We start from the raw sequence: 11,356 nt of genomic DNA, 5'->3' as shown, positions 1-11,356 counted from the left end.
AATAATTTGTGTCTCTCTCTGAAGACCTAGATCTCTGTTACTTTTCATATTACTCTACTGACATTTAGGATGCATAGAGAATATTTTTATGCAAGGAGAGAGGAGTCCTGATGTTATGCATTAAGATGAGATGTACAGTAGATGAAGGCCTCGAACACAGTCAGGTATCACCTACCTCCCTGCTGCCTGCATTCTAAAACACCAGCACACACGACCACACGCACAACAGACATGCATGCTCTCACACACAGACACATGCACGGACACCTTTAGAGAGCAGGAGGACTGGGATATCAGCCAGGTATGGAACTTTTATATTTAAAATGGATAGTGCATTTACCATTGGGTCAGTATATGCCACCAGACATTAAATGTTCTCACTGTCAAAGTGTTTTATGTTAATGAAATGTCACTTGGTCATGATATCATGCATGTTGTTGTTTTTTGGCACACTAGCAGTGGGATGTGTTTGCTGCACAGAGCACAGAGTTCACCTCTCCTAAGTCTTTTTGAACCTTGCTAATAATAATCATCAACCCATGACAGATACATATTCATTGAAAATAGGATAACACAATACAGTAATAAATAAATAAATGAATAAAAATAACATATACTGTACTAGGTTTTGTCCTACTCTTGCTATATAAAGAAATAAGATGGATCATATCCAAGATAAGTTGATCTTACCAATGTTTTTGGCACAGCCTGTGCTGTAAAGCATGCATGTTAATTGAATAATCCACATCCATTGCAGCTATTTATTGTGAATTGGGGCAGTGTAGTTTTCTAATTAACAGGAATATCATGAAACTCATTCAGCGCACATTCAATTAAAAAAGGAAAAAGTAGAAACTATATATAGTGCAATCAAACGTGTTTTCCAACCATCCATGGACAACACCATAGCCTCAACACTTTCCTAATGAAGAACACGTGAATGATGTTACAGGCGCAGAGCATTCAGTCCAGAGCTTAAAGGAGAATTCCATAAGCTAAAAGGCTTTCTTACCTTTATTTGTAGTTGTTACGTCCCCACCAAAGAGGTTATTTTGTGCCAAAGTGCATTATTGGCTATTTCCCCTAATATAAGGGGGTTGGGTTTTTGTGCTAATTCGCTTATTTCCATCGAAATAAGTATAGTAAAGTGTGCCGCTTGGGATACTATTTACATTATGAAGAGAGGATATATACATATATGATTTTCTCTTGATGTACAAGTACACCCCCTGGACACCACGCTAGTATGTCACAGGGACTTACCCCAATCCAACCCTTGATGCTGAGTGCTAAGCAGGGAGGCATTGAGTCCCATTTTTCCACCAGCCGGGGAACAAACTCTGACCTCCTAGTAGTCTCAGGGCAGACACTCTAACCACAAGGCCACTGAGCTGGTGTGAACTGTAACAATAAATACCTTGGACCATGAACCATCCACTGCAGCAGCAATAAATATTAAATGTTGGGCATATGCCAAGTAAAATCTGATTAGGCAGGGAGAGGTTGAAAGCAGGGTGAGCAGACCTTTAGATTGCAGGATGACCCTGCATATAGCATTTCCTCTAGTGCCATGCACCCTTAGGCCAAACCTTTCCTCTAGTGCCACCATTAGGCCAAACTCTGCACTTGCTTCGTGTTTTAAAGGCATTTTGTAGCTTACTTTATTTCAACACACTTCTTTGCCATGGTTTATACTACGACTATACTTCTTAAAATGTATTTGATTTGATTGAGCCATGCCAGGTTACAAAACATGCTGTTATGTTGTCCAGGAAGACCATTTGCGGTGTATGTCATTCTATAGGCAAGGCCATTATATTTGTATAGCACTTTTCAAAAACATCAAGCAAAGTAAATACAATTATAAAATGACATTATGCATATTTAGTTGTTTTAAAATAAATACGAGTGGCAGCAGACTTGCAGTTTTCCGGGCATTTGTTCCAGATATATGACTAAATGCTTCCCCATTTATTTTTGGTCATACTTCTCTATCAAATAAATGCCCAAATAATTACTTTAGAGCCCCAATAAAAATAAAAACAACATCAACAACGAAGCAGCCCATGCAGCCTCTATGGGTTTATCAGGGCTTTTAGGTATTGGTAAATGTATGTGTGCATATACTTTACGGTCTATATTGTGCGCTGCATACGCTTTGGGGGTTTAGAAAATATGAATCAGGTTGAATGGCAGCCAACTTCATGAGAATGCAGGCGTCATATACGGACCTCATGGGATTTATATAAGAAGCATATCTTCTCAATGTTCACATGTTTGGTTTTAATGACAGCAAACAAAAAGGGACAGATTAACCCCCATGCACAGGGCGTGGGCCAGAATTTGTTTGTGGGCCCCCATAGCGGGCACGAAATTGAATAGCCCCTGGGTTGCGGCCCCACTGACCCAATGGCTATTTGACCCTGAATAAACCATATAGCTATAGTGCTTGGCCTGATTAGTAAAGTAGCTCAAATATTTGACCTTTGAACTTTGGCCATGAATGGAATTTGAATTTGGCCAAAAGTGGAAACATAAACAGACTACAAAAAAAATCTACATTATCTGAAAGTAATAAAGTTATATCATCAATAACTTTGAATAGACACACCAGACCACATCCTCACCCATACCAGCCCTGCCGCCTGCTGTTTTATGGGGAAACCGAGCGAGATACGGCGCATTAGGCCGTTGTTGCTTCTAAATCATTTCCCATTATACACCGATTGACACCGGTAAAGCTTACAGCGTCTTCGCTATAGTCCCAAACTGGTTCATTTCCCGTTGAAAACAATAGGCCATGCTAATTGATTTAAATGGCTCTCTCCGCCACGATGCGCCCCTGATGACTTCAAGAGGGGTCTTTAACATTATTATTATTAGTATAATTGCCATTACCCCCACACTTTCTCCTTCCGAATGGGTGACAGAGAAATAATCCTTGCCCTAAAGCTAAACAAATAATTATTAGATTCAGCACAAACAGACGACCCTCGCACGCTGAACGTATGCACGCACACACACACACACACACACACACACACACACACACACACACACACACACACACACACACACACACACACACACACACACACACACACACACTGTACACACACCACCTTAGAGCCCCTCCTGGCGAGCCTCGTTTTCCCCACCACCATCTTTGTGCTGCGCGCTGCTTGTAATTTATGCAAAATTAATTGATACATCTCTTATAATTGATGTGCTGTAAACTTAATGAGTAATTTATGTAATTAGTCAATTAGGGATAATTCCAGCATATGTTCCGTATGCCCAGAAGGTGTGCTTTACAACTAGTTATTTGTCCAGGAGTTGGGTGCAGGCGAAGGCTGACTACCTAATTAATTTTGTTATGCAGATCAGCCACGGTGTCTACTTAACGGCCCCCTTTGTGAAAACAGATTTAATATTGATCTTTCCCGGGCGTTTAAAGAGGATGCTTCACCCGCGTTAGCCTCTCAGGGCCTTGGAGGTTCAAAACTCATTTTTCAGGCTCCACGAAAACAATTAGCCTATGCAAGGAAAAACAAAACGCAAACACAAAGAGTGTATCTTTATTTAGGGTTTTATCAAACTGTTCTCTTCGTCAATTAGGTTACTTAAGTTGCTACGACCGTTTTGTAAAACGCTCTCTGTCGACAGTTGACCTTTTGCGTGGGCTTGAAGGTCTGAGAGACTGAGACATAACGGCAGAGACGTATCGGCTAATTAATTGACACTGTTATGAATATTCATATCTATTATAGCCAGCTCGCCCTTAATTACATTGTTGGACTTTCCTCCAAGGAGGCTAAATCACGGAGGCTTAATTATTGTAATGTATTCGGGGACCCACCGGGGCACCGGGGAAGACAGACGCCGTCAAGGGCCGAGTCAGGCACCTGGCCGGTGAGAAGGGGAGCAGCTTTTGTTGTCCGTTGTAAGGTATATTCGTTGTATTAACGGAGGAAGTTTGTTTACATCCTTGTAGGATTCACCGGAGAGTGTTTGAACAGATAGACTAGACAGCCGGACTCCCCTCTCAGCAATTAATCTCAGCAAATGTGTATGTGTGTGTGTGTGTGTGTGTGTGTGTGTGTGTGCGCGCGCGCGCGCGCGTGTGCATGTGCGTATGTGTGTGCGCGCGCGCGTGTGTGTGGAATTTAAGTTCCGTAAAAGCAAAGTAACATGATGCATGCCTATATATATTCAAAACAAAACTATAATGTGAGGACCGACGATGTATAGCCTACTAAAATTAAATAGTTTTGCCTTTGATAATAAAATCGTTATATGGTTTTCAGAGCGTGTGCGCAGAAGGCTATTATATTAGCTTCTTATAGGAGTTTAACGAATTTCAATTCAGTGATGCAGTATAGCCTGCATGCATTGCTCATGCCTGCTGCATCGTGTAATCCAGCGGCCTTATAGTAAAACAATTCTTTATATATTATATATATATTATATGTTGGTACTTTACCACCACTTGTACGGCTATAATGTTGTCGTTATCAAGATGGGGGCATTTGCTTAAGCTTATACCGGTAAAACACTCTTAATACTAGTCGACCAAATTCATTACGCCCCTTGCGCGTGGCTCTCTCTTGTAAACAGGCGAGGAGAGCATGCTTGGAAAATACCCCCCCTCCCTTTTTTTTCTTTCTTAATACTCCCACCCCGCACACATCCGCATCATCATGCCCCTCTCTCCGCTCCCCTGACGTGTCCCTAAGAGCCTCGATGCAGTGTGATAATAGAGCGAGAGACCTGCAGGGGTCCTCATGCCCGCTGACAAACTTACAAAAACGGTGCGAGGAGAACGGGAACAGCGCACACGAGGAGCTAGGAGCAGGAGGTTCAGCACTGCAAGCCCTCTCTACCATTCTGCACACACATCTAAGCAATTGGCCTCTCACAGTCTTCTGACATAGGAAGAGACAAGACTTTTCCCCTCAACTTTTACGCACACAGACTGACTTTTACGCATTCGTTTTGGCGAGCGCCAAATGGAATAAAGACCGAAAAAGGACTTTGGAAACATTTTTCCTGGAATACAGAAGGTTTTCACGCACGTCAACAGAACTCAAGGATAGTAAATAGTGCCCGCATCTAACAGCATTTCATGAGTTTAATGAGATGATCTTGGGAAAATATGCTTCAGAGGGGGATTGATACGCACGGTATCAATTTAGCTCCGTAGTGATTGTCTGGAAAAGAGCTGAAAACAACAACAACAACAAACAACAACTATTACATTTAACGTCAATTATCTGAAGAAATAAAATAAAACATGCCCCGTCCTGGTAAGAACTCTTACAGCGACCAGAAGCCACCCTACTCCTACATCTCTTTGACGGCTATGGCTATCCAGAACTCATCCGAAAAGATGTTGCCTCTGAGTGACATTTACAAGTTCATCATGGACCGTTTCCCGTACTACCGAGAGAACACACAACGGTGGCAGAATTCCTTGAGGCACAATCTCTCGTTTAACGATTGCTTCATCAAGATCCCAAGGCGCCCTGACCAACCGGGTAAAGGCAGTTTCTGGGCCCTCCACCCGGACTGTGGAGATATGTTTGAGAATGGCAGTTTCCTAAGGAGAAGGAAACGCTTCAAGCTGCTGCGTTCAGAACACATGGCCTGCAAAAGCTCTCCAATGATGCACTACTTTCACCATCATCACCACCACCACCAAGGGGGCAAGCTGGCAGGGACCACCGGGCACCACGACCACTCCGTTGGCCCGGCCAGCACCGTGGGCCGACTGCCACATTTCCAGAGCTACGGGGGCATAACGTGCTCCCAACCTGGGGGGTTTAAACACCCGTTCGCCATCGAAAACATCATAGGTCGGGACTATAAGGGCGTGATGGCCAGCGGCCTGCCTCTCACCTCCGTCATGCATCACCTGGGATACCCTGTGCCTTCGCAGCTCAGCAGCGTCGTCAATTCAATGTGGCCACATGTTGGAATGCTGTCGGATTCCATGGGCGGGGTGCCCGTGCCCACTTCCACCGACTATGCGCCGTTCGGCATGTCCATGAAGGGCCTCTACCACAACGCCAACGGGCAAACCCTTCCCGCTGTTCCTGTGCCAATCAAAGCCACCCCGTCTTTGGGTCCCTGCATGCCTGGTTTGACGGGATTGCAGGCGGGTCCAGGACAACTCTGCACACCGATATCGATTCTGGAAAAAGGCGACCCACTGGAAGGGAAAGGGAACCCCTTACACCCGGCTCTACTTCTGTCCTAAACGGGTAAATTGCGGGAAGTTTCTGGGGAAATGTGTGTGGCTATATAGCCTATAGGCTATCAGAAGGATATTCTAATTGCGAATTGCGTATATGTGAGACACATAACAATGTAACCATGACTAGTATATTGACTGCGGAGATTCGCTATAAATAAGGTTTAATTTGTTCCGTTTTACGACATTTCTATTGGACCGAATTTAATTTGCACAATTTATGTGGGAATTTAGGCTATATGTTGTAATGTGGCACCGACTTACAATCAGATAATAAAGCTCGCTAAACCCAAAGAAACTTTTGATTAGGAGAACATTATGTAAATTGGTTTCCAAATCCACCCATTCTGTTCATATTCTTTGCCTTGATTATGGACACTCAGATTGCCGTTTGATTAATTTTAAAGTTGTTATATTCTAGTCTTCTAGGCTATGTAAAAAGAGGCCTATAGGCCCGTGCCACTTCTTTTTTCAGTGTTGCTTATAGTAAACTATATGTGCATCGCAATGAAAATGTTATGCTTGTATAATAACTATTTATTTGAAGATATTTATAAAGAATTTAAACGAAATCTCTCATTGTTGTCTGAGTTATTGAAATGCTGAGTTCAATTACTCGAAACGCATTTTGCTGTTCGTTTTTCCCTATAGGCCTATACTTATTTTCCAATGACAGAGCGCATATAGGGCTACAATTTGCGCCAAACGTTTAACGCTATAAGTTTAGCGACGAGTCGACCATATATATTAAAATATTGTAAGGCTTTATGAAGGCATCATTACAATATATAAATCATTTATATATTCATAATAAATGTATGATTATGGCTGCTTGAACCATATGCTTTAGACTATAGAAAACGATACACCGAATAAAACTCATTGCACCTGTTGCATATTGGTGGGGAAATGGCCTGTTTACAACAAGGGTACTGGCTGCTATTAAAGATACTGCGGGTTCCAATCGGTCTCATTTGGACAGCAAATTGTTCTAGTATGTGAAACAACAATTTGGCCTTTTTATTTTTTATTTAAAGTTAAGGAAACAACAGTCAATCCTCTTGCCTTTATATATAGCCCACAATTTACTGTATAATCCAACAATGAATCCTGTATTCATTCTATTAGTTGTTCTAACACATTTGAGAAACAGGAGACAAACATATGTATACATATAGCTACATGTAAGAATGCAAAAAAGAGAGACAGGGCATAAGCATTGCCCCTGAGGCAATAAAGCCCAGTTAAACCATGCATCAGTCTGATGCTGAAAAGATATCCAGACTATGAGACATGCTCTTGGTGTGTGAGTGTGTGAGTGTGTGTGTGTGTGTGTGTGTGTGTGTGTGTGTGTGTGTGTGTGTGTGTGTGTTATACGTGCCTGCATGTGTGTGTGTGTGTGTGTGTGTGTGTGTATTCAATGTGTCTGAATGAGCACACAGGCATGTATGTGTGTGTGTGTGTGTGTGTGTGTGTGTGTGTGTGTGTGTGTGTGTGTGTGTGTGCGTGCGCGCGCGCGTGCGTGTGTGTGTGTGTGCGCGTGTGCATGTGTGTGTGTGTGTGTGTGTGTGTGTGTGTGTGAGAGAGAGCAGCGAAAACGGCACTGGACAGGACTACGGCTGATCCGTGTCTCAATTCTAAAAAACGCAGCGATTGATGAGGATATTCTCATCTTCACAGTAAAGGCACGCCTCCATAAGTGCTGCCAACCAAACTGAATCAATTCCTCTGTTGTGTTTCACAAAAAATCCTGTGTGAAACGAGAAATGTTTCAATGCAATGACCCAACCGTATGTGCAAATATAACTACACCAGATCATCCAGATGTCATTATAATTGACGAGAACAGAGGAATAGAGGTTTTTCTGGAAGTTGGCTGTGCTTTGATTCAAGTTTAGAGGAAACTTTCTTTACTAAACAAGTATCAACCATTAGTACAGGCCATTATACAATGGGCTATATACGTGTCAGATCATTGTTTTTATATTTGGCAGCCTGGGCCATGTCCACAGGCTAGTGGTCAGAGGCTTGAGGATTATGGGGTTGTCCAAGTGTAAAGCAATTGGCTTGCAACATACTTTTCAATCTCCTCTCTTATAGGCACTCTGTCTATTAGGAGGAGAAGGTGCTTTTTGTATACCCATGGTTTTCTTTCGGTGTTGGTAATATGACAGACTGAAGTGACCTGTTGGCTGTGAATAAGTTCATGTGCATGTGTTGCCTATATATTCTGAACATTTAGGGCTTGTTTGGACTCAGGCACTGAGACACATGATGTTTCGAGTGTGTGGGATATCAAAAGCAACTAAAAAATATTTGTGTTCTTGATAATGTATTTTATAAATGTGGACTCAAATAAAGACATTGAAATGTGTGTGTGTGTGTGTGTGTGTGTGTGTGTGTGTGTGTGTGTGTGTGTGTGTGTGTGTGTGTGTGCGTGTGTGTGTGTGTGTGTGTGTGTGTGTGTCTGAATACAAATGTGCACATGCAAGGCACACACAATGAGTAAGCGCAGGGTCATGTTATGCCCAAGACAAGTATATAGAATCCACAAAAAGATTAATATGACCGGTGGATACTATCTCCATATAACTTCAAAAGCAGGAAGGGCAATCAGATCAAGTTTGTCTCCTTTGTTCCCTCTCTTTTTAACATAATCCCAGCTTTGAAGACGGCCCTCTCCAGCAGTACAAAGCACAGGGCCAGCCCACTGAAAATGATTTATATGGCTCCTGTCCTGTCCTTTCCCCCTGTTTATCGTGCCAAGGGCTGATATTGTGACCTATATGCCAAAGGGTCATATTTGACACATATTAGTACCGTTCCTGCTGCATAAGTTACTTATAAGTTACTAAGATCATTTTTAATCAAATGTTACATTATTTTAATAGAAAACAAAAGCAAACAATTATAGACCAGGGCACTTATAATACATGCTGATGAATGGTTATACAGTCAGTATAATATGAATCACAGGAAACCTATATGCTCTTGGATTTTACTGCAGGTTTTGATGTAATTGATCAAAGTATTCTTATTGCAAAGCATATTGTGATGGTTTTTACACATAGCTCTTGCTTGGGTGAAGTCTGAAGTGTTATAACATGTCTGGTAGAATACAGAAAGTATTAATCAATGGCAGGTTCTCTGACTTAAAAAAAAAACATGCCGTCTTCCACAACAGAGTAGCTCGGATCTAGTTTAATTGATATTTTCATAAAAGATTTTAATTGTTAAAATGCAGATGTAGATACAGTACGTATGCTGATGACTCAAATTGCATGTCACCAACTTCAGTGAAAGAGAATCTACAACTAAAATTAGTACAAAACATTACTCAAACTAAGTATATTGCATTTGTGTTCTTAATGCCACTGCACTTAATATATTTACTGTAGGCCAGCTGGGCCTGCGGGATATCAGTTGAGCAGGTCACTAAAACCAGATTACTGAATGTTAAATGTTCTGCACATGTTCCATCTACAAGTGCTGACGAGAAACACTGCTGCAAAATGTATAAACATTATCATGGCTAACTGTTGAGCCTAAATAAAAATGTGTCTTCAGTTATTAATGACATTTTCTATTTGGATTAAAATACACCACAATTGTGTGGAAAAACTGTTTTCTGTCATGGCTATAATACACATTAGAGTATCTGGTCATCTGGTGGTGCAATTAACGTGTTTTTGTGTTACTGATTTACCACTGATTTTGTGGAAGCTAATCTGGATCCAAATGAAGAATAATGAATAAAGTCTTGCGCATCACTCACGTTGTGTCAGCTCTATATGACCAGTGGAGAAGAGCCTGATATCAGACTGAACTATATCAACCAGTAAGTGGAGTGGGCAGTGGATTCAAAGGTCTGGACCCAGGCAAGATTTTCCTCCTTTTTAGTTCTTGCTCAACCTCTTCTTTTTCAAATGTCACACTTTCCTCACACGTGCGTGCGTGCGTGTGGTGCATGCAAACACACTTTCCAAATACATAAAAAAGGTATATTGCTAATAGATGCCTCCTCCTTTATATGCCTCTATTTCTCTCTTTTTATGTCTCTCTTTCGTGCATGCATGTGAATATGCACAGGCATGCCTGCACACTGCACACACCACACGCACGCACGCACGCACGCACGCACGCACGCACGCACACACGCACACACGCACTTACACACACACACACACACACACACACACACACACACACACACACACACACACACACACACACACACACACACACACACACTCTGCAGGTTGTCTTTATTTAAAACAGATTATAAGTGTGTGTGTGTGTGTGTGTGTGTGTGTGTGTGTGTGTGTGTGTGTGTGTGTGTGTGTGTGTGTTCTGTGTGTGTGCATGTGTGTGCGTGCGTGCGTGCGTGCGTGCGGTGTGTGTGTGTGTGTGTGTGTGTGTGTGTGTGTGTGCGTGCGTGTGTGTGCGTGCGAGCGTGTGTGTGTGTGTGGATGTGGATGTGCATATGTGTGCATGTGGATGTGTGTGTGCATGAGCATGCACATGTGTGTTAATTCCCTGATCAGGGGCCCTCTGTCTTTAATGTCCCTAACAGCATTAGCGTATAATTAAACAGCACTAATTAAGACACAATAAGAGGCGTAATAATGCCTCTATTATTACCCTCCATGATCCTCTGTGTTCACAGCAGCACAGCTACTGTAGATGCCTTTGGAATCATAATATCACATGAAAATCTCTTAATCAAAGCCGTTTAACATTATAAGTATAAATTATACTAATTTCAAAATCCAGGTATAGAGGCACATCCACACACGGATATACATTATACCTGAAACGAAACATTGTTTTTGTCTACCTTTAATAAATATTTGGGAGCTTTGAAGACGGCGCACAAATGTCTCTCCTCTACAAGTATTACTTTTTGATCCAGCAGCCGTCACAATGTTTTAGGAATAAAAATTGGGATGTGTGCACCACTTGAACTGCAGTTAAATACTGCTAATTTCCAAATCCAGTCCTTGCCAGTTGGACAAAAGCTTAACTATATAGCTCAACTATATAACTACTGCAAATAGTATGAAATTGATTCAGAAACGACTTCAGATTTTAACTAAGTCATCG

General features: G+C 41.9%; 1 protein-coding gene across 1 annotated transcript; it reads left to right on the top strand.

Annotated features, from left to right (window-relative positions):
* Positions 1-5,293: 5,293 nt before the first annotated feature.
* Positions 5,294-6,259, top strand: foxb2 (forkhead box B2; the record flags this gene model as incomplete). Its single annotated transcript, XM_080765038.1, has 1 exon — positions 5,294-6,259. The coding sequence occupies one exon, from the start codon at positions 5,294-5,296 to the stop codon at positions 6,257-6,259; it is 966 nt and encodes a 321-aa protein (XP_080621164.1).
* Between the last annotated feature and the right edge of the window lie 5,097 nt (positions 6,260-11,356).

Source organism: Protomyctophum bolini, assembly GCF_963924005.1.
Source record: "Protomyctophum bolini genome assembly, chromosome: 6".
Classification (NCBI taxonomy): domain Eukaryota; kingdom Metazoa; phylum Chordata; class Actinopteri; order Myctophiformes; family Myctophidae; genus Protomyctophum; species Protomyctophum bolini.
Note: the sequence above shows the minus strand (reverse complement) of the source record. Positions and strands in the feature narration are given on the sequence as shown.